This window comes from Leptosomus discolor, chromosome 4 (genome assembly GCF_034619465.1).
Source record: "Leptosomus discolor isolate bLepDis1 chromosome 4, bLepDis1.hap2, whole genome shotgun sequence".
Classification (NCBI taxonomy): domain Eukaryota; kingdom Metazoa; phylum Chordata; class Aves; order Leptosomiformes; family Leptosomidae; genus Leptosomus; species Leptosomus discolor.
The window spans coordinates 13,119,723-13,147,234 of NC_141394.1; the positions used below are offsets into that span (position 1 = coordinate 13,119,723).

The 27,512-nt window shown below is 41.7% G+C and overlaps 1 protein-coding gene across 4 annotated transcripts in view; it reads left to right on the top strand.

Moving 5' to 3' along the window:
• Positions 1 to 21,267, top strand: part of LIN54 (lin-54 DREAM MuvB core complex component) — a 39,858-nt gene extending 18,591 nt beyond the window's left edge. For 3 of the 4 annotated variants that reach the window (XM_086464923.1, XM_086464925.1, XM_086464924.1), the window contains 12 exons: positions 4,765 to 4,885; positions 7,798 to 7,943; positions 9,502 to 9,657; positions 11,984 to 12,200; positions 12,917 to 12,990; positions 13,140 to 13,337; positions 15,169 to 15,260; positions 16,508 to 16,579; positions 18,837 to 18,939; positions 19,131 to 19,268; positions 19,964 to 20,166; positions 20,734 to 21,267. In XM_086464923.1, the coding sequence (XP_086321049.1) occupies positions 4,765 to 4,885; positions 7,798 to 7,943; positions 9,502 to 9,657; positions 11,984 to 12,200; positions 12,917 to 12,990; positions 13,140 to 13,337; positions 15,169 to 15,260; positions 16,508 to 16,579; positions 18,837 to 18,939; positions 19,131 to 19,268; positions 19,964 to 20,166; positions 20,734 to 20,935 (1,722 nt within the window). In that variant the 3' untranslated portion in view covers positions 20,936 to 21,267. The remainder of the gene's footprint in view (positions 1 to 4,764; positions 4,886 to 7,797; positions 7,944 to 9,501; positions 9,658 to 11,983; positions 12,201 to 12,916; positions 12,991 to 13,139; positions 13,338 to 15,168; positions 15,261 to 16,507; positions 16,580 to 18,836; positions 18,940 to 19,130; positions 19,269 to 19,963; positions 20,167 to 20,733) is intronic. The other variant, XM_086464926.1, reaches the window with a different exon arrangement.
• The last annotated feature ends 6,245 nt before the right edge of the window (positions 21,268 to 27,512 follow it).

A 27,512-nucleotide genomic window follows, 5' to 3' on the forward strand; every position in this document is an offset into this window, starting at 1 on the left:
GTGGAAAACATGTTTAATAAGGGCTGTTTGAAACATATAAACTTTAAGTGACTACTTTTTGTACCTTGATCATTAATGATATGGTTGTCCTTATAGCTCTCAAAAAGCCTATGTTCTTGACTCAGCATAGGAACATTTGAGAGTGGATCGGTTCCTGTTACTAGTCTTCGGTTACTGACTGCCAAGTGACAGATAGAGGAAACTGAGGAGAATGACTTAGCTGTGATCCACTTTTCCTTGCATGAGATAACCTGTGCCATCAGTGACTGAAATACAGTGACTTGGTGACTGACTTCTGCTGTTTGTCATTAGGAATTCTACAGGTTCCTTAATAGAAGCTGTTACAAATGGACTTGCATCCATTTGTAAACCTAGTTAATTGCAGTTTGAGTAAATTTGTTTTGTTGTGGTCTCTTTTTTTTTTTATTAAACCTTTGCTTCCATTTGCAAAACATTGAATTGTTAACACCTGGCATTCCGTTTTTCCTATAAAGAGAGGGGGAAATAAAAATGAAAAGCAAGAAGGCAACGTTCAGTTGGTTATACATACCTGATACTGCAAGAAAGATAATTACATTAGAACTTCCCAAACAGTGCTTTTCCCTGTAGGAAATTACTAAAGTATCAGAGGGATATGTGAGGCTGGGTGAGAGATTCATGGTCTATCCTATCCTGAATGACAGGGGAGGTAACCCATGCCTTGAGTCCCTGGCTTAGAAAATTAAGTCATGTATTTACCCCATCATCCTGAACAAGCCTCTTAACCTTTCAGTGAGTGGAAAAGGAAGCTGTGAATGCCTCCCTGCCTCCCAAGGGTCTTGTGTAACTTATCTCTTGTGGCTTTGTAAATGAGGTATTTCAGATGCAAGGCAGCACAGCAGTTCAACTCGGTGCTGAAAAGTGAATTGCTAAAAGATTAGATGACAAAGAGCTCTCTTCTGTTAGGTCCTTACTGTCGTAGGGGCTTTGCAGGTCATTAAAGAAACTCAATTAGCCCTGCTGTAATCTAATTGTGATATTTGAAATTTTAGCACTTGAGAAAAGGCATAATTGATAGAGCTGAGCAAAATGTTGCTTGGAATCTGGCGCCCTCTCTGTGATGTGTAAAATGTGGCAGGACCTTGGGCTTCATTTATATCCAGAGGTTTATTACTGTCCCTTGGCAGCTTGTCCTGATTTACTTGAAACCACTGCCCTGGATGTGTGGACAAAACTACTGGGCAAGTGCATCTGCTTTCAGCCTGTGGCTCCTGCCTGCATACAGGCTTAAAAACAATGATGTTCCTGCTGGTGTACTACTTCAGTCCAAGTGCGTTAAGCAGGAGTTTAGCCTTGCAGATGTCCTGGCCCATCGCCATTGCTGTCACTAAGCTAGTCTAACTTGAACTTGTCTTGATGTAGTAACTGGCTCTGCATTTCAGCAGCTAAATCTATGTGTCCATAGCATTGCTTCTACAATGGCAAAACAACCGCTAAGCCACCATTGTGGTTTCATCTTGCCATGGAAAAGGACCTTGTGCACTCCCTAATCTCAGCAAATTCCCATTCCTAGTTCAGTTTCTTTATCTTCTCTGACGTGCGCTGTTCTCCTCCTTTATTTCTGGAGTCACTGATTTTTCATATTATGCTAAATATAAATGACATGGGGTGTGGCTACATGGACAAGCTCCCATGAGGTCACCTAGGAAGTGGATTTATAGTGTGTTAGCTCCTTTTTGGTAGCTGGCTATGTGGGTGTTCAGTCCAGCAGTAAATGTGAGGTATGCATGTGCCTTTTTATTTGACAGCTGAAAACAGAGTCTCGCCATAGAAACTTGCTAGTTCATCTTTAGTGGAGGGTACTTAGGAAGACATAAATTAACCCTTTAAATTAAGATGCTTGGAGAGAAATACCTTTATTTAGTAGGGGGCAGAGGCAGGGAAGATAAATACCTCTATTTATTCTGTAGGGGGAGGAAGGTTGGTGTGTGTTTCTAAATATAATAATTTTCTTATGGAAGAGCTTGTTGCCCCAGGAAATATTTTTGCAGTCTAATTCAGAGTAACTTGGAGCATGCTCAGCTTACATAGGCAGAGGAATAATGTTAACCTGCTTGTGATTTGTACAGGCAATGGCAGAGGGCTCCAGAGAACTTGCTCTTTCTGAAGCATCGAAGGGACAGTCTGTCATCTTGATTATTTCCTCTGGCTTCTCCAGTCTCTACTGAAATGGGCAGTGAGTTTCTCACTGATGCCTAGAAGGCTTTTACAGGTGGCTGGGGTTATTGGCTCCAGCAGCAAAAACCCCTGAAAGGCTTGCTTGGCAGCAAGTAAAGGCAGGAGTGCACTGCCTGCACTTGGGGTCCAAGGTCTGTTCCTCATCTATAACCAACCACATTTGAGTTTTGCCATGGTTCCTAAGCCCTGAGGGGATTCACTTGTTTTAGACCTCCTTCTTTGTAGACAAAAAGCAAGGGGGAATTTATCTGAGGAGGATCTTGCAAGTTGAGTCTGAGGGAAGCAGGGCTCCTTGTGTTGACCAGCTATTGTTTTGGGATTTTCACTTTTTTTTCTGAAATACTTCATGTGAATGGGTAGCTAGTATTTTACACATGTGCTTAAATGACTTACACTTAATGTAAGTCATTTAAGCACATTTATTGACTGTTACTGGGAAACAACTGCTGTTGTCCGGAGCTGGCTATTCCTGCTCAATGTTGATCACATTCTGAACCAGACTTTGCCCTCACTTCAGAGAGTAAAAGCAATAGCAGCTGAGTTACAATAATACCTTATGGCATGGTAATAGTAGTTTCAGCACAACAGAAGTCTCAAATCAAGTAGATGAAATGTGGGGAATTTATCAGAAATTAAAGTGTGTGTAAATTTACCAAAAAATTTACTTATAAAATGCCTGCTCAGCTGTCAGCTGTGTATGTGCTAAGATAACTGAATCCTTGAAATGTTAAAATGGCTTTGAGTTAAATTTGTAAATTGAGCTGTGAATGAAGCTTCCTTCTCCAAACAACTTATGTTTCAAGGTTTTAGGTAATATATCTCCAAAAAGAGCAGTTGTTTTTTCTTGTGTTTCATTTTAAGCTTTGGCTATTGTATGCCACCTATAAAGCAGCTAATGTGGTCTGGGTGCAGCGTATTTGAGCAAATGACCTTCACCTGCCAATGGTCTGAAGTGGAGGTTTCCTCTGAGGAACGCTTGTGCTGTAACTGTGGAGCAGCACATGGCTTCCTTTAAATGAGGTCTGTTATCTGGCACTGCCTGGTGTCAGAGCTGGTAATTGCTGGCTTCTCTTGGCTGGGCACAGCTCAGGCATGCAGAGGTGATGTTTGATTTCCATTGGAGGCTGGAGGGCTCCAGTGCCATAACAGGGGGGAGCTCTGGCTTCCCCAGCCATGCCGTGAGTGTGCCACTGGAAGCAGCCTCACGCATGCTCTTTACTGGGCACCTGGGGAATTCATTATGTGCTACTGAATACTTCAAATGTTTTGGTGTTACTCTACTGTAAAGGAGGTGTTTTCAGTCAGCGAATTCTATAAATAGGGGTTTGTGTTGGAAAACATAACCTCCAGCCTACTCAATTGCTTCATTAAAGCACTCACAGCTTTCTCAGGCTGTTAAAAGTAGCTGTCATCTCTCTGTCTTTGCACATCAGTGAGATTTCTCCAGTTAGCTACTTGAGTAACAAAGGTGGTTCTGCGCCTTCAAGAGGTGGCTCGCCACATGGATGCCAATGTTGTCCCTCTCTAATATTGCTGGAGTTGGTGGCTGGTGTCCATAGGATGTGGCTGGGTGTGTGGGGTGAAGAGGTAGTATGGGCCTGATATGCGGGGTGGGTAAGTGTAAGAGCTTCAACAATGCCTTCCAGTGTGCTCACTTGGACATGGGGAAGATCCTCACGATAGTCTGCATCTGCAGGCAGCCTCTGCAGTCAACAGGTTAAAGTAGTCTTTGAAAGAAGTCAGCCTCTTAATTGAACTATTCATGATCTAGATGCTGGTGTATAGAAACTATTAGGATAAATGCATCTGGTGGTTAACTTCTGTCAGTGTGGAAAAGGGTAAAAAGTCTTGTTTAAGACTTAAGATCATAAACCCCTCCTTATCTGTCTCATTGAATTGCAAATACGTATTCCTGGTCCAGTTGTGTTTCAGGAGACTGAATGACAGAAGGAAAAAAAGACCCCGTTGTACCTGGATGTAGCCAACTGATTTGTTCTTGGCTAGTGAGTACCCAAAACTTTCAGGGACTGATGATCCATGTACTTTTTGAGAACAGCTGCGGTAGGCTGTTTTCCCATTTGCAGGATAAAAGTGTGGTGCTATGTCAGTATTGGTCGAGAGATGTTTCAGAGCAATAGCTGTCATATTTAAACCACTCAAGGAACAAGGTTTGTCCTGGTTGGCTGAAGATGTAACTTTTTTTAAAAACTTCAAATATTGAGAGTTGTGCATTTAATTTAAACATTTTTATGTAGACCAATGGCATATAAAAAATAATTTCAGCATCTTGAAGATTAGGTATGTTTGCATAGAGAGATATCTTACAAAAAAAGCTATAAGGCATTTGGCTATCCTGCTTTGATGGCTGGTTTTCAAAAGTGGCATGGATGATATCCTAGTTCTCTCTATAGTGAGAAATGGAGGTGAAATAAGATATAAGCAGTTATTCTTCTAATTATGTGTGTGAGTATTGCACTTACTTAAGAATACAATAAATTAGATCCAAAATGCTCAAGTTACTTTAGATCTTTTTCCTCCATCTTTCAGATTGCGAAGAAGACTCGAACCCCAACTTCTGGCCCAGTCATCACCAAGCTGATCTTTGCAAAACCAATCAATAGCAAAGCTGTTACAGGGCAGACCACTCAAGTGTCACCAGTCATTGCAGGTTGTACTACTTTGACTTGGTTTGCTTTACCATTGTTTTCAAAAGCTGTTCAAAGAGATGATGATTGTAGACATTTTTCTGTCTCAATTTTTACTGTAGTTTCTGTTGAAGTACCTCAAGCACTTGGAAAAAAAAATCGTGAGAGAATTTTTGGGATCGAAACAGATAAATGCAGTTGTTGGTACCTTTGCACTTTGCTTGTTTAGAATTATCTTTGTGATTGTAGAGTTTGATCATTTTGCTTTTACTGTAAGATGTTTCTATTTTCTGGATTTTTGGGAGGAGAAAAAAATACCTCACAGCTACTCAATTGACTGTGAAAAGAGTGAAAAGGCTACTCAATAAACAGACAGTATTTGTAGATAGATTATATAAACAGGGAAAATGAGACACATGCTGTTCTATTACTTTAATCTGCTTATAGTGGGACTTAAATGTAATACACGCAAGTAAGAGGAAAAAAAATGAGTGAAAAAAGTGAATAAAGCTGTGCTGTTTCTCACCTACTTCAAAAATAAGCATTGCAGAAGAGTCTTAGGTAAGTAATTAAAGCAAGTAAGAAATGGTTTGGCTTTTCAGAAAACAAATCTATGTTTGTGTCCTTTTAAAAAAAAAAAATTAAACTAAAGAAAAAACTCACAGTGTATTCATTTGTTTATTATGGTAGTGGGACTGATGTGTCCCTTACTAAATGCATCATTGCATGTATGCAAGTAGCATCTGAGGCATCTAAATTATCTCAAAAGGACGAATGCAGGAAGCCAGAGTCATCTTCAGAGCTTTGAAGGATGTCTTCAACTGCTTCCAGATTGACCAGCCCCAGTAGGCCTATATTTTCCACATATTTAAATTAATTTGTTAAGCTTTTACAGAATTGGGGCTTGAGCTGGTTTATAAAAGAATGCAACTGTCTCCAGTATTCGAAACTTTGATAGATGCAAGTGAATGGCACATAACTGAAACAATCTTTTCTTTGTCGGGCTGCCTGCCTGAGGCCCAACTCATGTTTCAGGTGAAAGAGAGATTCCCCCATCCCACTCCCCAGTTTTTCCCCCTTTCTCAAACAATTCCCTACCAAATGTACAGATCTGTGAATAAGAGTGCTTTACTGTGTTCATAAATATTTAAATTAAGCTGTTTGTGTGTTTAAAAAAAAACAAACAAACAAACAACAAATAAAAAACCCCAACCCAGAAACATTAAAAACTCGCAAAACGAGTCACTTGAAGCTGCATTACATTTTCATCTGGCAGTACATGAAAATTGGTAAACAGTAAGGACCCACAACAAAAATAATACTAATAAGATCATATTTTTAATTTTAGTGCCTCTGGAAAGAAGGAAAACGTCCAAATCAAAACATACCTACATAATATTGACAAACATACAGTACAAAATAAACACACTTCCAGCTTTTAAATCGGTATGTTGGAAAATCAAGAGTACTGAGCCCCTGAGCCTGTGAGAGAAGCATCAATGGGAGATGAAGATGCTTCTGTAATTGAGAGAGAAATCTTTTTAGATACCTGTTTGTCTTCTCACCATCCCAAATAGCCAGCACAGCTTGCCAGCTTTGGGAAGCTGGCATCATTTTGGGGAAGGTGCAACATTTCTGTTGTGTTTTGATTTTGTATACCTGAATTTGATAAATATCTTTGATTACCTGGGAATTTATGGAAAATGAGGTGGAAGCTGTAAATTTTAAGGACTTGTCAGTATAAGCAGCCAGATTCTGTTTAGGAAGCTGATGCCAAGGGGCGCAGAGGGGATGTAGTGAGAAAGGGAAAGCTGTCACCAGGAAAAAACAAACTCAAAGCATTGAATACTGTAGATGGTACAATTTGCACAGGCTTTGACATTTTTCAGGTTGCATGTGGCTTTCGCAGCTGCTGGCACAATCTGTGCTGTTACTTAGGCTGCATAAAACTGAAAGTTATTTTAGAGCACATAGACCTCAGAGGAAGGCAGCTTTCCATGAGGATGATGCTTTTTCTTGTTAGTTCCAGTTGACTTCATTGTCGTGCCACTGGTTGATTTTGGATGGAAAAGTTATGCTGGTGTGTGTTTGTTTCTTGTTTTCATAAATGTAGTACAAGATAATGAGTGACAGAAGCTATGACAGAAATTAGTCTGAGCCAAAGTGCAGCAGAGGGAAGCTCAGTGACCAAGCAGTCTTTGAAAAGAAACTTAGAAGTATTAAAAAAGGAAAAAAAAGAAAACCAAATGTTTTCAACTCTGGGACACTTGCAATATTCCTAAAAGCGATTTCATGACTTGGAGCAGCTGGTTTTCATGTTTAACCTTTTTTGCTGTTGTAAAAGCAGCTAGTTTGTAGAGTTCCACCACCACCCATATTTTCATGGGAGTGTTGTATATTCTGTTAGGCATTGAAAGAAACAACCAACAACACAGAGAAGGAAAAAAAATTAGAGTTGAGCATAAACAGACCAAACACCTTTTTGTTGGTCACTATAACAGTTCATTTCTGATGGCTGAGGATTTAAAAGGAAGTAGCTTCTTCCCCCGCCCCCCCCCCCCCCCCATACTCGGTCTCTCTATATGTTGGCAGCAGCCCAGGGATTTTCTAGGAAACTGCCAGCTGGCTGGGTGTTTGTGTGCAGCACAGGTGTACTGGAGGGCTGCGTGTCTCAGGGTGCTGTCCAGGCTTTAAAGAATTTTCAGCAGAAAGCTCAATGTATGTTTTGGCTTTTTTAAGCCCAGATGAACTGTCTTTTTATTTGCAATTTTCTTCTTTGTTGCTGAATCTAACCTAAAGAATGCTAATGTCCTTCCTACCAGGTAATACACATTCAGAAGTAGGGATCAATTGCACAATATGCAGAGAAAACTTTGCTTTAAAAGTTAACGTAAACAGGGATAACTTGAGCTGATGGTATCTTCATTGTTTATAGGTAGGGTTCTTTCACAGTCTGCTCCAGGAACACCACCAAAGACAATAACAATCTCTGAAAGTGGAGTCATTGGATCAGCATTGAATACAACAACACAACAGACACCAAATAAAATAGCTATCTCACCACTCAAATCCCCTAATAAGGTAAGGACCTGATTCTAGCTGCAGCCTTCTATCCCTCCTGCACAGTGGTGTGAATGGAGCTCTCTGTGTCTTTGCTACTAGCTGTTTATGATCCTGCTGCTCTAGAGTTTCCACTGTGCATCGCGATGCTCTGTGGGAATAGCCTAAGCTAGATTTTTTGCAATTGGCTCCCTTACTGTGGTTTTAAGTATATATGCATTTCTGCATTAGTTTCTCATTTCTGCCATTTCTTGCCATTCCCTAAACATCCACTCCGAAAGCAGCTATTTTCTCTTAGCCAAGTGCTCAAACAGTATTTTTTTTTAATGCCTTCATAAAACGTCGACAGGCTATTGAAGAGGAGACATCAATTATGTTAATAAGTCAGCACTTATTAACCATTGCCTGCTACTGCATAGATGATTTAGTCTTCCCTAATCACGTCTGAAGTAAATGAGATTTGCAGTAGTCCTTGACAAATACAGAGCTGGAGATTGGCACAGGTGGGCAATAGATAGAAAAGGTAACTCATGCATTGTAAGCTGCTTTAGACAACTGTCATGGTGAAGCTTGTATTTTAGACTTGATAAAATTGTCTTGAGGAATGTTGCTGGAGAAAGGAAGAGTTGAGGGGTGCAAGATGCTTGATGCATTCAAACTAAATATTGTGGATAAAAACTAGCGTAAGGGTAAAGACTGTGCTTTAGTTATATAATGTTATACAAATGGAGTGAAGGACTTGTGTTTGAGAATTATTAGTGAGGGAAGCAACATGAGGAAGAAGTAAAAAAAATCTAGAATAAAAATTAACAATGAGTGGGGGTGAAAAGACTCCTTAGGGTTACATCTTGAATATACTGTAGATAAGTAATTCGAAGTATCTTTTTAAAAGCAAAAGGTTTCAAAAATTGTGAGTTTTCTTAAAGCATAAAGAAGGAAGTTTAGAACAAAAAGTAGAAAACCAACCTTGGAAGGGGTGTGGCTGTATAGAATAAAATATTCAAACACTACGCTTTGCAGAAATGCAGTCACACGACTGGATCTCTATGAGTATCTGGAAAGTAGATTTGAAAATACTGATATTCTTGTACTTCAGCTGCATCAGTAGTAGAAGGTGAGATTTATTCCCCCTCCCCCCCCCAGCTCTCCTTTAAACTTTCAATTTTGATGAAATAGTCATGGTACTGATTATAAAGCTGTTATTCAGAAAATCCATCCTGATAGTGCTTAGGCTTCAGTGGGATAGTTTCCTTAAAAAAAAAAGCAAACAAACAACAAAAAAAAAAACCCACAAGAAAACAAACAAAAAAATCCCAAAACTAAAAAGCAGCAGCTGTTCTAGCTTTCTGCAGGGGCATTTTGGTGCTGGAAACCAGCAATGCCTTGAAGTTGCTAACGTGTCTAATGTGCTGTTGTACTGTCGGACCCATGTGAGTTGTGATTAAACACAGCATCATTGCTCACAGAAAGAACTCTTTGTACTGGTGGAGAACTGTACTTTAACGAGGAGGGAATGTATATGTACAGGATCTTGTATCCTGCGCAGAGATTTAAACTGCTTCTTTGTTTTGCCAAGCAGCTAACAGTGGTGTCAGTGGCCTCCCAGCCTCCCAGCTCCCCCCAGAAGACTGTGGGTGTCCCACTGAATGTAGCGTTAGGACAGCAGATCCTCACAGTGCAGCAGTCAGCACCCTCATCCCCTGGGAAGGCTATAGTCAACAACACAACCACCCAGGTACAGACTGACTTTTCCTTTGTCTTCTAGTGTGTCTTTGTCTCTTTGCTTGTGGGAAACTGGAGTGTTGAACCTCAAATTGGCAGTGGTCAGTCCCAAGGTGTTCTTGTAATGGTGTTTGCTTAAGAACTGGCAAAAGCATTGTCCCAAGGAGCATGTGCTTCTTCAGTTGAGGGGTGCAAACCACAACATACTGTTAGAGAGCAGCTTCCCAACGTGGAAAGCCCCACATGGTGCAAGTTCTCAACTCTGTGTACTGAATCTCCCAAGTCATCTGAAAGGCTGCCTGTGACATGAGGAACGGTTCTTTGGGTGGTTTTATCTCTTTACCAGTGTTTCTATGTCACTGACTAGGGCTGCTTTCCAGGTTTTCTGAGGTTTGCAACACTAGAGTTCATATTCCTGTGGTGGATGTATGCATAAGCAATACACCATGGTCTGAGACCTTCAGAATTAGAAATAATTAATTTCCTGTGTCTCATTTCTAGAAAAATATCTGAGTTTTCCATAATAGCTTTCATAAATTGATTTGCATTAATGAATGACAAGAAAAAAATGACCTTTCTTACAAACTGCAGATCTTACTTTTTTCCTCTTTTGTAATATTAGGCAAATCTTTTTCTGTCTTAATGTCTGTATTCCTGTTTTGGTAAACATGAAAGGATGTGTATAAGTGTAAATAACCAGGGTGGCTACAGCAGAGAATAAACACAGTTGCATGTACAGCACAAGACGAGAGACTCAGACGGACTTTGCCAGTCTTGTCTTACCAGTAATACAGGTGGTAATTGGAATACTGATACGGGGATGTGGACACCAGCATGATTTTAAGTTTTTCTGGGCTTTTTTCAGAGTAAAACTGGCAAAATTGTCTTTTTGAAAAAGTTGTTAAAGGTTAAGTCACTCTAATGCAATCACCCTAAATGACAAAATGGAGATGGTTGTGTGGTATACGTACTGAGTTCTGAACTAAAGCTATCTGACACAACACAACGGTTTCATCTGTCTTCACTGGGCTCAAGAAAATGCCCTCAGAAGAACTGTCACTTGAATTTTACAATTTTCCCTGTTGTCCTTGGATGGTAGCCACTAATTTGTGTGTTAGAGGGAACTTTGTCCATGCTGGTCTCTCTGTGATAGCATTTAGGCTGTCATTGGGCTTGCAGATAGTGCTTATTTTGAATTGCTCTGGGTTGTTGAGGTTTCAGTATAATAAAAAATTTCCCAAGAAAACACCTTTTTTAAAAAAAAAAAAAAGAAAAGGCTTATAATTTGCACATATTCCACTGGAAATGAGATTTTTATTTGTGTAGTTGCTGAAAACTGGGGAGTTGGGAAAATGTTCTAAGAAGTCACATCGTACTATCAACCAAATTTAATATGAAAACTTAATGCCAAGGGCAATGATACATTTAATATCGATATTCAGTTACTGAGAATAAAAAGCTGAGCTCCAAAAGAAGTTAGATGGAAGGAGAAAAAGGAGGAATAAACCAAGGTTTGAGGATGTCAGCAAGGCTGGAAAAAGATGCTGCTATCAAACTGGTAGACTTATGAATGTATATAAATAAAATAGACATTTGCTTATTATCAGCATGTAGTTTGAGAGAAACTGGAAGGATGAAGTCTTGTAGATTCCAGATGTACCATTATTCCAGCTGTGAGGTAGCACAGGTCTGCCAAACTCCCTTTCCCCTTTCCCCTTTCTGATTTTTTTTTTCTTAATATGTTTGTTTTGCTACTCTTCATTGTTCCTGCTTCTTTCATTTCTCAGATTGTGCCCTCTTTCGCATGTCTTCAGCTATCGGTTTGTGGACTCTGTTCCATTTCCTTCTCAAGGGCTGCACAGTGATTTCTGTGTGTTAATCGCAAACTGTCTTAACAGGATGTATCTGTACACAGAGATAAATCATGCTGCAGTCCAGCACAAACAGTTCTGCAAGCTCCTATCATGTGTTCTTATTAGTAGGAATATTTCTAGGTTTGTTCATTGCTTGATTTTTTTAATACAAACTGAGTAATATTCTCTGTAGTCACCTGAAGGTTTTTTGGCAGACAGTGTATCTGGGGAAGTGGACTGAGTCATGCTACTCATGTAAATATTAGTTTACTTTGGCGTTTGATATAAAGCATTAAAAATGGAACTGAGTTTGGTCTGAGCTGTTGAGAGGCATTTAATCTCTTCACATCTGTTTTACTTTTGAAAGCAAAAAAGGGGATAACTGACTTGTTTCTCAAGGATATGAATGGATTAGAGAGTTGCTCACTAACAAATTGAGGAATAAACACACTGATGTTCTTTGTGCTGGCTGTGTTGGCTTAACAGGCTATGAAATCAGCAGTGCAGACCATTACTGTAGGAGGAGTGGGTACATCTCAATTTAAGACAATTATTCCCTTGGCAACTGCACCCAATGTTCAGCAGATTCAGGTACCTGGAAGCAAGTTCCATTATGTCAGACTCGTTACTGCCACAACAGCTAATAGTTCAACCCAATCGGCCAGTCAAAATCCAAGTACGAATACACAGCCTCTTCAACAGGGTAAGTTCTGGTGCTAATGTATTGTCTGAAGTAAGTATTTCTTGGGGTTTTTCATGTTTATTTTGTAAGATTGAAACGAGTACATAATAGAAATCTATCAAGACTGCCGGATGTACTTGGTTTTGTGGCAGACTCCTATAAATTTCATATTCTACTGTTACCTCTTGTTTGTGCGTGGAAATGCTCCTCTGTGTCAAATTGCTCAATAGTTGGCCCTGAATCCTTTGAGCATTTTAGGTTGCTTTTCCCTAGTTTACCAGCTTTGTGGGTGACTTATGGCAAGTCCCAGATGCCCTGTATGAAAAGTGTGAAGCCAGGAAAGCCCACAAATGTATTTCCAAAACACAAAGATCCTTCTACATAAAATGTTTCAGACGCGCCAGATGTTTCTGCTGGTTTCTGTCCATGCTTTCTGGAGCTGAGATAGAGTAAGTTTTCAAGTCAAGCTGTGGGGTTTTTATTCTCCTCTGGCCAAGGGAAATCCAGTGTCCAGAGGAGCTCTGCATCTGAGCTGATTTTTAAGCCAGCCAAGTACCTGTTTACAAAGGTGTACTTTAGACATAAGTGTTATGTGCCGTGAGTTCAGTCAGTTAATCTCAGCGTGTAGTTACAGTATTAAGTACCTTTGCATTATGCGCATGTGAAAGTCTGGAGGACTGAAATGTGGACTTTTAGTGAATAACATGTGTTAATGTGATGTTGTTTCTTAACATTAGCAAAGCCAGTGGTGGTGAATGCAACCCCAGTGCGCATGTCTGTTCCCATAGTGCCAGCACAGACTGTGAAACAGGTAAGCCTAAATGTAAAAGGCATATTCCTGACTTATTTTGGATGGACAGAAAAAAATGTCCAGTTTCAGCACTGTCACGAAATGTTCTATTAATGAAAGTGCATTCTGAATCAAACCATTATTTCATAAAGACCTTTTTTTCTCTCCAGGTGGTGCCCAAACCAATCAACCCAACTTCCCAGATAGTTACTACTAGTCAGCCCCAACAAAGGCTTATTATGCCAGCCACTCCACTGCCACAGATACAGCCCAACCTCACCAACCTCCCACCAGGCACTGTACTGGCACCAGCACCTGGCACAGGAAATGTTGGATATGCAGTCCTTCCAGCTCAGTATGTCACACAGGTATGGTGTTAACCCATAGATAAATAAGGAAATAGTGCTGTGGAACATACTGCCTTCCTCTTAAAGGTTCTTGCTGCCCAACTGTCACCTAACACTAAGGGGACAGAGTTTCTTGTAGGGATCCTTGGCAGAATGATGATGGCACTAAATCATAGTTACAATTAAAGCTTTATTTTTTAACAGGATTTTTTTATTAGCATAGCATAGGACTTACAGTCAGAATAGCATGGGATTTCTATGAGCAGAATCAGTGTAGTACAATTTTATAAGTAGCGTACTACAGAATTTATAATACAACTTAACTTATCATTTCTAATCACCTAGACCCTCTGCAGATCAGGTCAGATCTTAATACACAGTTTGCTTTATCAATATAATGATCATAATCTAAACTTGAAAATCATATAAAAGAACACAGATCACGCAGTCCTTGGAGGAAGCAGATGGTGGTGGAGGTGTCCCTTTCCTGGGGCGGGTCACAGGTCTTACCATCCAGCAGCAGTTCCAGTCCAAGTTCCTTACGTAGGACTTGTAACTGCTTGATTTTATAGACAGTGCTCTGTGTGCTGTTATGCTTCCCTGTTCTGTGACAGGGTCATCACCACCACCTCATTGTCCGGGTGCCTGAGAACTTCACAGCCAGTAAGGAAGGGAGTAATCGGCCTGGTGCCCAGGAATCTTGAGGCCAGTAGTGAGGGGAAGAATAAATGTGTTTGGTTTGTCTACTTGGTTCACAAGACCTTCAGGGCCTGATAATGAGGGGAAAGGGAACGAATATGTGACCCATTCTGTTATAGAGAATGGTTGCTTACATTATAAAATGGTGTTAGTTATGCTAACCACAATACCAGGGGTTAGGAGCAGGGCGTACCGGTCACACCAGCCCAGGTCTAGGGATTGGGTTTTTGTTCTTTGCCAAGATCTGACAAACATTCAGAATGGAAACGAGAATAAATGAATTGTTCTGCTGAAGGCTGACCAGCCAGTCTGTACAAACAAGGACTCTGTCAGCTCATGGCATTACTGATACCAACCTCATTGCTGGTTCCTTTCTAGTTTTGTCACAGCTGCAGTTTGCCTGTGAAAACTCTTACTGTGTCCTTCCAGTCCACTTCCGCAAATCTTACCTTAAACTAAGTAAAAGTGTTTGTTGGACATCTCCTCAGAGGTTTTGTGTTCCAGACACAATCTGTCCCCTTTAGCCTGACCCCAGTAGGTCTACATCTTGTTATGTGCCAATCTATCTCCAGAACCTGTCCCAGCAGGAGAAAATGGCCTGTGTGTAGGTAATACAAACGAAGGTAGCCCAAAACATTGTAATTTAGCAGGTTCTTATGAGGTTATGTTTTTTTAATGTGAAAAACAAACTGTGGGTCCAGGTATGCAGAGAAATTGGAATGTAAATAATTTTACTTGCTTTTATTTGATTCCGTAATAAGTGGCTTGTATATTAAGGAAGCTACTGAAGTACTTTGTGCGGGAAGCAATCCTGCTTTATTAGGGGCAGGGTTGCTTAGGAAAAGTAGTGGAAAAATGAGCATGTTTTTAGGAGCTGGAACTGTTTGTGGTCTGAACATTTCTGTGTAGACTGTTATCTGTACAGCTGTAGACACTGTAATAGAGAACAAAAATATAATCTAAAATTATGTTTTTATGCAACTATGAAGGCAGGAGGTTGCTGCCTGGTCCAAGTTCTAAAAATGTCTAAAACTGCTTACAAGCATGTTGTTTTTATAACTATCTGGAAAGCTAATTAAAAGACTAGCTACACATGCTCTTGTGTATTCTGTAACTTATTCTATGTTATGCATTAAACTTTTTGTTTTGTTAGCTACAACAATCATCGTATGTATCTATAGCAAGCAACACGGGCTTTACAGGGACATCTAGTATCCAGTCCCAAGCACGGCTGCCATTCAATGGGTGAGTGTTTTTGACGGGGGGGGGCAGGGAACCAACAAAACCAAGCCTGCAGTATAGGCTGCTGAATGAGTATCTTCTTTCAGTCCCATTATAAGGACGGGTGGGAGCTGAGGTGTTGGAGTTTGGTTTAGGGCATTTTCCAAGAAAATCAGGTATACAGCGTCGTTATTACCTCTAGAGACTAAAGGACATGGATCTGTCTGACAGTTGAGCCAGTCTATTGATCAAAGCTGTGTTTTCCTTTCTGTTTTTTGAACTCATGTAGCAGGAAGTTGACCCGAAAGCTCTCTGTTGCTCGTTCTTCATTTTGCATCAGCACCTGGGAGCTACGGGCCTCAGCTGTTTCTTGACATTGCTGGGAAGAGGTGCTGGATGATATAAGAACTAGATGTTTAGCACATGCAGAAATCCAGTCAAGCAGCAAAATGGAACTAAAGCCCAAAGTGGATCCTGATAGGAGGCTTTGGTTTTTTTCAGTCTTGTATTTTTCCTTTAAGGATGAAAATAACGCTAAAATTTATCATTTTCCGTTTGCCAATCTAGTAGGCTTAGCTGTTCTCACAGTCCTTTTGTGTTATTGTTTGCTGGAAATTGTAAACGCCAAGGTGCTTTTTGTTGCTCTAACCTCAACTGATGCAAACTAATCCCAAATCCAGATGCAGCTATTCAAACGAATGGGTTTGATTTAATCTCCCTGGTTTTATGTGCAGAAATTGCTGGATAGGGACGGAACGAATCTCATCAAAAGCGATTAGTGACACAAAATCTGAGTTTTAAGAGCAGTTAAAGACTGTCTGATGTAAAATTTATCTATAAACTGAATTCCATGTTTTGGCTTGATTTCCCATTATTCTGGAGCTTTTTTTTTTTAATTACAACTAGAACAAAAGGAAAGGCACAATCACGTTGTGTGAACCTCGGCTGGATCTAGTCCCCCTGCATGTAGAGGGGTTCTAGGGAAGTTTTCGCTGCTTCCAGTTTTCAGTTATGATGCTTCTTCCTGTAGCTTTAAGCCTCATTTCTACTTTAGGCATGCAGCCAAATTTGCAGCAAATAACCTAGCTCTTTCGGGGTTGGAAAGGCACTATATATAATAGCTACTTAAATGCAGTCAGCCGAAAACCTAGCGCAAGGGGAATAAAGATTTTTTGGAATTTTTTATTATGACCTATTTACTTTAATTTAAAATAGGAAGAAACTGATAAAACAATGTGTGTTTATATACATTCCCTTTTTTCCCTCCACAGAATAATTCCTTCTGAATCTGCAAACCGTCCCAGGAAGCCTTGCAATTGTACTAAGTCTCTATGTTTGAAATTGTAAGTACAGCTTGGTTTTGGGGTTTTTTTTTAAGCCTTATTTTTGCCATCACAAACTTATGCCAAGTATCAGAATATAATGTTTTTAAGTATGTTAGAAATGTTATGTCTAGATGATAATTGAAGTTTGCTGTTGATATTGGTGGAGATGTTGCAGTGCCTGTTTAATTTTGCAACTTCTGTGAGCTATATGGACCCTAACTTTTTATAAATGTCTAACTTTGCAGCCTTGTTGCATGGTGGAGCCAATTCCACTCAGCAGCTGTACTTGTGGTGGTGTTGCTATGAGTGAAATGACATCCCATGGTATCATTAGTGGGTATCTGCTATACTTTGAAGTGCATCAGTAATACCATGATGTATCAAGTACTTAAGAAAAATTGGGCTGTTTATCTTAAATGACTGAATAGACAAGTGATTCTTCACTGATAGGTCTGAGCCTTGCTCATCATCATGAGATATTTTGCTATACCATTCAGTCACATTGTAAGAATTTGACAGAAAAGCGTTTTAGGCTGAGGAGACACTAAGTTTCTTTAACTTGAGGCAAAGTCAGTTTACAGATTTGGGGGACAATAACAGGAGGAGATAGTGTAATTAATCTGCGGTTCTCTGAATCCTGACAGTGAAGAGGAAATCAATGGTGTGATGCTCAAAGGGAAAGTGATGCAACAGTATCTGAACCCAAGTTAAGAAGTGTGTTTAAACTTTTCAACTTGGGTTTCTTTTAATGTAATGCACCCATCTCTATGTGGGGAGGTGTGCCCTGTGCTTCCTAGCCTCAAAATTGTCTGTTGCACAGAAGACATGGTAAATGGGAAGATACATAGCTATTTTTCCAAATGTTTTACAATATGCGTGACTGACTTCATATGTTAGGTGTTTAGGGTTTTCTGCTTATCTTAGTCTTTGGTGCCTGAATGCTCTAGAGATTCTGAAAGAATAACAGCATCACTGGTGATGCTTTGCACCTTCAGAATGCTCTTTGGAAACAAACTTTTCTTGTAAATTGCTGTAATTATATCTTTAAGTGGCTAGGCATTGGTGCAAGGCAAATGGCTCATTCACTGTGGCAAAGGTGCTTTCTCACTAGTAAAACTTTTTCCTGTCTGGGAGGGGAGTTGCTTTTTCCCAGATGAATGTTGAAGGTAGGCACATAGCCTCTTCTACAAAGAAGAGAACTCGGAGAAGTTATTTGCTCACTGATGCTCTGGCTTGATGCTGACACTGTTTGTTTTAGAAACCAGGATCGTTCCACTACTGAATTTTAAACAGGACAGAAAGGAGAGCTATTACAGGCTGTAAAAACTTTTGATGTAGTTAGTCCCTGGGGATCATTCAGGATACTAAACATCACCAAAATGCAGTTCAACCAGTTGAAGGGTTGTAGTGGACTCCAGGGCAACCCTAATCCAGTTCTTGTACAGTTACCCTGAGCAAGCCAAGTCAGTTTTACAAGGATTTAGGCTCCTAAAAATGAACGTATGTTCCTAGCAGGATTATAGGATGGTGAGATCTTGGGTTTGGTGGGAGGTAGCAGAGGTGCATAAGAGGCATGGCAGTGTGATTGGATTTTCCCGACAATGTCTTGCTGGTTTTTATTCGCATACTTGTTCCTTTAAGAAGTCTCTGACTACAGCTCTATCCTCATTCAGATCCTTTCCCCAGTTATCTGTACTTCAAAGCCTATGAGGTGTACCACTTGTTATTCCTTTTCCATTCTTCCATCCCTGCTTTGGTGAACTCTGCGTTGGTTCACAGCTGCAAACAGCTTATGGGCAAGACTAACAACAAAAGGCTCCTTGCTGTGTTAGTCAATTTGCCTGTTGATTGGCACTCCAGTCACTTGCCTTTTGTTTAAGCTGTACGAGAGCTCCTGAAGGCTGATGCGAACTGGCTGGGTCAGGAACTGGCTATGAGGTTGCTGTGGCGGGATGGCCCTCAATATACAGATCAGCCACCTAGCAGTCACCCTAGAAAAAAGTCTCATTAGCTTCTCTTGCTGCTATGGGGACCTGTGCTATGCGAACAGCAGCTCAGACAGACACCCTTGAGCTATACCTGTGTCTTTAGACAGTAACCAGACCTGTGCTAGAGGATTTCGGCCTTGCAATGATGCTGATACCAGTTGTACATGTGGAGTGAGCATAGGGTGACCCTCGCGTATCACCAGACTACAAACTTCTGCTGCTGCCATCAGTACTAATGCCAATGTAATGGTCATGTTTACAAATGCCTTCTGTCTCTTCTGTTTCAGGTATTGTGATTGTTTTGCAAACGGTGAATTCTGCAATAATTGCAACTGTACAAACTGTTACAACAACCTGGACCATGAAAATGATAGGCAAAAAGCAATAAAGGTGAGGGGGCTCTTCCCCTGCTCCTGGGATGAAAGCAGTTTAGCTTGTGTCTTCTGAAGCTACGGCACAGGGCAGAGTGGGTTTATAATGCCCTGATCGCCTCCCACTATGCAAGGCTTAAGTTCTTTTATTGCACCTCTAAATTCTGCTCCCTGCATGCAGTGACTGACCCTTTGGGTCTGCATTGACAGGCCTGCCTTGACAGAAACCCTGAAGCCTTCAAGCCCAAAATAGGGAAGGGAAAGGAAGGAGAATCGGATCGGAGGCACAGCAAAGGGTGTAACTGTAAACGCTCGGGATGTCTCAAAAACTACTGCGAATGTTATGAGGTACAAAGCATTATCTCATCTTAAAGATACTGGCTTTTTCCCTTTAGTGCTGTGACTTCTCTGATTTACTTTGTCTCTTCTTTGTATTGCTGTAATGTTTTCTCTTTTTTTCTATTGCTATAATGTTATCTCTTCTTCCAACAGTTTGCATGTAGAAAGCCATGAGTATGGCAAAAGAGATCACTTCTGTTGTATAAGTTTAATTTTAAACTATGTAGCAACTTTGAACTTGGGCTTGGATTTGTCCTTTACTGAAGAGCAGTATTTCCTAAGGAAGTCTACTGTACCAAGTCCCTAGGAGGAGTTGAAGCAGCATCCCACAGACACTCTGCGATAGAATATGTCTGTGGAAGACAAAAGCAAAAGTTGTTGTTGCCTTAGCTATCTGATCAGTCTGTGGTTGTAGAGACAGTGGCAGACTGACCCCTCTCATACCTCAACCACTTAAATTCCACCAGAAACAGGTTGGTGAAGAAAGGGATGAGTGGGAAATGATTGATTTGCATTTGATTCAAGTGTACGTTCTGGGAAGGCATCTCAGTTTGAGGTGAGACTTGGGAGAAAACTACTACTTGGAGGTTTCTTCTAGCGGCTAATTGATAAGAGATTAAAACAAGATCTCCTTTCCGCTATGGCTTGTCATAAAGGTAGTCAAGGTTGCAACAGGTTTCTCATGTCTTGTTTGTTTCTTTCAGGCAAAAATCATGTGTTCTTCCATATGCAAATGCATTGGCTGTAAAAATTTTGAAGAAAGCCCAGAGCGAAAGACATTGATGCATTTAGCAGATGCTGCAGAAGTTAGGGTCCAGCAGCAGACGGCTGCAAAGACCAAGTTATCTTCCCAGATCTCAGATCTGCTGACAAGGCCAACACCAGCACTCAGCAGTGGTGGTGGGAAGTAAGTTAATGCAGCACCCTGTTTCAGTTGCTTCTATCATGGTTTTTCTCATGTATGTGACAAGTATGTCCCTGTCATCTTTGAATGTTACCTGTGTAAGCTGTAGAAGCAGGAGCACTCAGGCGAATGGAGCTTTTCATTCATGCAACTGTGCTTTCTGTGGAACCTAGGGTATGCCAAGCTTAGCTCTGTTCAAGCACGTAACTAAGCGTTGTCTTCTCATGGTTGCCCATTTGGTCACAGAAAGCATGAAGTACAAGTGTCCGTTTACTGAGAGGATATAATCCTTGAGCTGCCCTTATAGTAAAAGCTGGAGAATTGTTCTATGCACCTGGGCATTTCAAAGTCTACTTCAAAACGTACATCAGTGGAAGCAGGCACCAAAGCACAATGGCCCACCAGTTCATTTAACTGTAACTGGCTTATTCACTCCCTGTTGGATATCTAAAGGCTCTTGGAAGCAATGGGACAGATGAAATCTCATCTTGTACTAAAAAGTGGCCCAGCCTTGGAGTTAGGTGCATTGTGTGTTTTTGCTGACAGCGAGTGGATCTTTCTTTGTTTCAGGCTGCCCTTTACGTTTGTAACCAAGGAGGTAGCTGATGCAACCTGCGAATGCCTTCTCGCACAGGCAGAGCAAGCGGAGAAGATGGGCAAGTCAAAAGCTGCAGCAGAGCGCATGATACTGGAGGAGTTTGGACGCTGTTTGATGAGAGTGATTAACTCTGCAGGGAAGTCCAGAAGTGACCCTTGTGCCATGAACTGCTGAGTCATGCACATGAGCCACAACAAAGCAGACTGAACAGAACACTTAAGGCACAGGGACACTTTGGTTTGGCATAGAGGATTTAATAATATTTGTTAATTTGGTGCTTGTTGTAAATTGACCTGCATAAGACTGAAACAAGAAAATCTTTTATAACAAGATGTAGAGCCTTTTAAATCTTAGCTAAATCCTCTTCTACTTAAGACAATGCCTAAAGGTCAATTCTTCCTGCTGTACAGCTTTTACTTTGGGTTTCTTAAAAACTAGTTGTGTACTCCCCTTTCCCCCAGAATAATTGCCTAAAGGGCATATATAAATTATTATAATATATATTATTTACAGTGTGTGGAGTTGCATTCCTTTGTGCATACAGGAAAACACAGGTGATGTCAACAGCCAGGTGATGCTTTTGGCGACAGGCCTGTAATAAAGAGCTAGCAGTGTATCCAACATAGTTCTGAAAGGAAGTGTGTAAGAATGAGCATCTAAACGGAAGGTAGTACTTGTATTTAGGATCTGACACAGCACATTCCTCTAATGCATGGAGCGCTGTGAAATACACAGGCAATAATGCAAAGAGGGAGTTGCTTGCAGATTTAGCATTGGGCACGTGGTGGAGAAGCTTGCGGGAGTGGGGCCCAAGGAACTTAGTGGTGAGTGGAATTAATAGGAAGATTTTGATAGGAATGTGGCTGAGAGCTCAGGTGTTTCTGAAGCTGGAACTTGAAGGCTAAGGCACTAGCCTGTCCTTAGAAGTGAGGAAGAGCAGCCACACCACAATGCTGAACTCTGCCCAGTGTACAGTGTTACCCAAGTGTGTAGCAGATGGATGCTGTTGCTTAGGTGAGGCTTGTTTTTTCAGAGGTCTGCAGCAGCCTAAAATCCCTCACTGGAGGTAGGGCTGTGCAGTCCATTGTGTTTTCTAGGATCAAGCTGTAACCCTGGAAAAGTCTTTTAAGTGTGAGAAGCTAAGGTCATGGGAGACAGTGGAACCACAGTTGTCTTAATGAGGACTTGAGACAATCTGCATCCAAATCGACTTGCAGACTCAGGTAGGGATCATGTTCAGCCTGGTTGTGGGTCTTCAGGATGCTGCTTCTCTGTATGTTGGCAATTTGCTTGGCTTAAGGTTTTATTTAGTGTTGTTTAGAACAACTGTGAGAGCCATGATCAGAGAGGATGCTAGCACAGAATCAGGATTGCTACCAAAACAGATGAATGGATTCTTTTTCACAAAGTGGGGGTGGGGCGGGGGAGGAGGGGCAGGGGAAATCAACTATAATTGTGTATAGACTAGGACAGGGGATTTTTTCAGTATGTGTTACAGGCAATCTCAGATCACATTTTTGATAGTGGAACACGTTTGCAAAATTAACCTGGTAGGTTAATTACCTACCATGAACGTCAATAACCACGTTTAATCACAGGCATTTTTATTACCTGTCTCACTGCAGCCTGAACTAGCTAGGCTTTTCCAAAAGGGATTTTGTATTCTTCATGTAAAACTGTAAATACAGAGAAATGCAGCAGAGCTCTTTCTCTGGGCTTTCTAGCAGGGGCAGGCTGAGCAAAGGTAGGGGCTAGGCAAACCAGCAGCAGAGCTAAGTGCCTACATGTGCGATGGCAATAGAATAGGAGGATGCTTCCACTCCTGTCTTCACACCATGGTCCTGTGCACTAAGCAGAAGGCCCTTTCTCCTTGACCCTTCTCTGGTGCCTCCTTGAAATGCCTCGGGGGCACGAAGGGCCTGGGAGGCGGCCAGCAGCAGTGGCAGGCCTGTTGAGTGGCCATTGCAGACAAGGTTTGACCTGCCAGTCACACTCTGAAGGGCTCTGTCTCCTATGAACATCTCCCTGAGCATAAATAGCAAGTTCATTTGTGCAAATCTCTGAAAACGGAATCCACCTCTCATGTAAGTAAATGCCATTTTTTTCATGATCGGGACTTGGATTTCCTAAAAAATCAGTGCAGTAACTTTACATGTAGTTAGTGCAGATACTCAGTTTACTTCTAGTGACCTAATATAGTATGTCCAGTAAGATTTGTATAAATGTAAATTAGTGTAAGTGAATGAAGTAATACCTACTTACGTTATTTTTCAGATTGCAATATGCCTTCTTTTGTTTAGACTTCAATCCATGTTAATTTTGTATATATTCTGTCTTACTCTAAATTGCACCTTTTGTGATGTGTATTTATATACAGTGTGCAAAAACACTTGTGAAATTTAGATTACAGTTGTAATTATGTATAATGGCATTGCTTGAGAATATTTTGCTTGTAAAGACTTTGAAGGTGCAATCAAATTCTCTTAGTTCTTCTATTTTGTTTTGAATATGCTTTCTCAAATATTAAGCTTGGATTCCTCTCTACCCTCTCCCTGATGTAGAATGTGTGAATTGGTTTTTGTACTTCCTTAGCCATTTGCATCAAACTGCTGGACAAGATTTACCGTGAAGTTCATCCAGTTACATAAAAATAATTGGGAGTGGGGCAAGGGTTCATTTTCTAGTTCTGTTTACATCGGAAAGTAGAAAAAATAAATTTATATTTACTAGACCTATTCAAAGAATACACTTTTCTATATTGTACAAATAAAAGTCAGATAAATCACAAAGAAAAATAAACATTTATACTATTCTGTAGTTATGATTTTTTTGCACTCCTTTCCTTCAGCACTGACAAATATACACAAAAGGTTTTCACTAAAATACCAAAATAAATCTATTAACACTAGGCCCACTTCTGATGTAAGTACTGCCTTGGATTTTCAGTATGAGATCAAATCCTACCAGAGGTAAAGCCTTGGTTACTGGCCTACTGTCATGTATAGTAATCCATGGAACATTGTGGCACAGTTCATGAAGGGCCAAAATGTGCTGACGGAGCCAGCACCAGGTAGTTGAGCCTACGTGGTAATTTCTCGGTTTCTTTTAAACTCTTTAATGAGAAAGCATAGGTTTTTTCACATGCACTGCCTGGAAAAGAGTTAGGCTCGGACTGAGCAGAAGGATGTGCAAGGCCATTCTGCAGTGCTCTTGAAGACAGCAGGGTGCTACACAGACCTCATTGAGGACCCCAGGCAAAACTTTGAGGCAAATGCTTTTCAAGAGCCTTAGGTTGCTCGTTAGATGCAATGCACTGTTTTCTTGTGGCATTTGTGTCTTTTTATCTTTTGGGAAGGAGGTTCGTAAGCAGCTCTTGCAAAGCTATATTACTCACTTGAATTAAGGAATGTAAGTTGGTTAACAGCTTGTGGTTTGTTTCTGCAGACTAAAACCTGGGTTTATTTTTGTGCATCAAATTTCTACATTCAGCTTTTTTTTAGCGGCTTGGTAAGGGTAGTATATGATCAATGCTCAGGGAGTCTTAGGAGTGTTGTTCAGATGTTGAGTGAACAGAAGGTGTTACTGGACTGAGCTTTTCCCCTGTAGCACACCAGCTGCCATGACAGAAGGCTGTCACTTACCTTAGGCTGACGCAGAGGACTGAGAGAAGGACTGAGGTGCTCAGAGTGACTTAGTGGTGGGTTTCTGTGGACCTTGTGGAGGGTGTAATGCTAGCAAGAACAAGCATGCGTCAGAGAGAGATGGTGAACATCTGAGCAAGGAGTTGCTGGGAAGAGAAAGCAGTGTCCAGAAGACACTGAGAAAAGGAGTGGTTCAGAAAATTACTTGGTCACAGTTGTGGAGTTATGCTAAAAAATTCCACTGAAATCTGACAGTTCCTGCAGTGTGAGGACAGCCAGCAGTATCTGTGGTGGGCAATAGCAAGTCTGTATTTTTAGAAAATAATGGCAATTGGTACAGGGTTCCTAAAAAGCAACTGTCAAGCTTTCTTATAATATTGGATAACTTTGTTAAGAAAACTGCTGCACTTTATCTAATAATATGCTTTTGCTCAAACATCATCCTACCAAGCCCTGTAAAATTTCCTCAACATCTCCTAAAACCCTCTGTCATCAATATTTGAGTGAATTACAAAAGGATGTGTGAACTGTGGTGGTCATGGGTACAGGCAGGTCAGGCATGGGAATGCACGGAGCCCACTGTCAGCCTATTTGTGCAGCAGTCTCTGGCTCAGTTCACCAATGAGCAGCAACTGCACAAAACCCATGAGAAATTCAGAAATGGGGAAGCCCTGTGCGCAGAATGCCTAACAGCCAGGAAGCTCATGTGCATCTTCATGCAAGACCTTCCTGTTTGGGAGGAGGCTCAATATGAATCGAGCAAGATGAGCTCTCTCAGATGTAAATAGGAAGTGGCAGCAGGCTTATGTCCAGCCGGAAAAAAAAACGCACAGCAAGGAAGTGCCTGTTTCTTATGGCTTAGCTCGTATCGGGGCTGGAGGTTTCCACATTATATGAGTGAAACCAATCTACTACTGGGATTTTGGCAGCATTTTGCCAGTTGTCCTAAAAATCACATATATATGGGAAGGAAATAGTTTCCTGCAGAGGCTCTTAGCTGGAATGGCTCTATGGCAGCGATGGCTGCCACATGGCTTTTTGCATAGGTAATTGGACTGGGAAAAAAGGTCTAGAGGTTTTGGTTTGCTACTCCCAGCAGAGAATGCATGAAGTTCTGTGGTGCTGCTGCTCTCAAAGCAGAGCTTGAGGAATTTGAGTGCAGCAGCTCTGCTCCCACCATGAGTGAGTAGGACTAAGGGGAGGAGGAAGAACCCAAAGCAACCAGGGACAATTTTGTCAAGTCACTGGTAGGCAGAATGGCACCTTGAATATTATTCCTGCCCTGGGACATGCTGGATCACCATTTTTCATCCCATCTCCAACAGCTTGAAAGTAACTGAACAGCCAGAGTTTTGTGGGAAGTAGTTGCCTTCCATCTCTAGGGATGCATCTGCTGTTCTGTGTGGCAAAGGGAAGCCATTTTAGCAGCAGTTATGCCAAACTGCCCTCTTCCAGGTAAAGCATTGCATACAAAGGCCGCTTCCTTGCCACAGAAATGAACTGACTGAAGAAGCCTGTCCTACTTGGTGGCATCACATCTATGATTCAAGTCATCAGTGAAAACAACATCTGAAAAGGTGACTGTCTCATGCCCTGGGCTGCAGAACACACACCAGCTCTGGGAGGATGGCGCCATGTGGCACAGTTGAGTGGGTGACCTGATAGGGCTATGTAATGGGACCTGAAATGCTCACCCTGCTGCAATACAGAATTACAGTACAGTAGGGGTTGGAAGGGACCTCTGTAGATCATCTAGTCCAACCCCCATGCTAAAGCAGGTTCACCTGAAGCAGGTTGCCCAGGTCTGTGTCCAGGCATGTTTTGAATATCTCTAGAGAAGAAGACTCCATAACCTCTCTGGGCAGCCTGTTCCAGTGCTCTGCCACCCTCAAAGTAAAGAAGTTTTTCCTCATGTTCAGGTGGAACTTCCTGTGCTGCAGTTGCTGCCCATTGCCCCTTGTCCTGTTGCTGGGAACCACTGAAAAGAGTCTGGCCCGATCCACTTGACACCCACCGTTTAGATATTTATAAGCATTGATAAGATCCCCTCTCAGCCTTCTCTTCTCCAAGCTAAACAGACCCGGCTGTCTCAGCCTTCCCTTGTGAGAGATGCTCCAGTCCCCTTATCATCTTTGTAGCCCTCTGCTGGACTCTCTCCAGTAGTTCCCTGTCCCTCTTGAACTGGGGACCCAGAACTGGACACAGTACGCCAGATGTGGCCTCACCAGGGCAGAGTAGAGGGGGAGAAAAGTCTCCCTTGACCTGCTGGCCGCACTCTTCTTATGCACCCCAGGATACCACTTCTTGGCCACAAGGGCACGTTGCTGGCTCATGGTCAACTTGCTGTCTGCCAGAACTCCCAGGCCCTTCTCTGCAGAGCTGCTCTCCAGCAGGTCGACCCCCAACCGGTTCTGGTGCGTGGGGTTATTCCTCCCCAAATGCAGGACCCTACACTTGCCCTTATTGAACCTCATTAGGTTCCTCTCTGTCAAGCTCTCTGCCTGTCCAGATCTCACTGAATGGCAGCACAGCCTTCTGGTGTATCAGCCACTCCTTCCAGCTTTGTGTCGTCAGCAAACTTGCTGAGGGTGCACTCTGTCCCTTCATCCAGGTCATCGATGAGTATGTTAAACAAGACTGGACCCAGTACTGAACCCTGGGGAACACTGCTAGTTACAGGCCTCCAGCTGGACTCTGTGCCACTGATCACAACCTTCTGAGCTCTGTCCTTCAGCGAGTTCTCAATCCACATCACTGTCCACTCATCTGTCCCACATTTCATAAGGTTATCTATGAGGATGTCATGGAAGGCAGTGTCAAAAGCCACCCATATGCTAGTGCCTGGGGCTCCTGCCAGAAAGGAGGGTGTCAGTGCCCCTGAGTGCTGCTGGGTGCCACAGCCTAGTCAGCTGCAGCACTGCCCTCTCAACCTTCATGGACAACAGTGCCTTTGCTTAATATCCACTACCTCACTTGTAAAACATGGGGCTTTAGGGGTGCAGTTTGATATTGTAGTCCCCTCTCCAAGGGATCTAGACTTAAACAGCTTGTTTAGCTGTTTGATGAGACGTAGGAGTGGAGATTAGAGCCCATGTACAACTTGAGTGCCA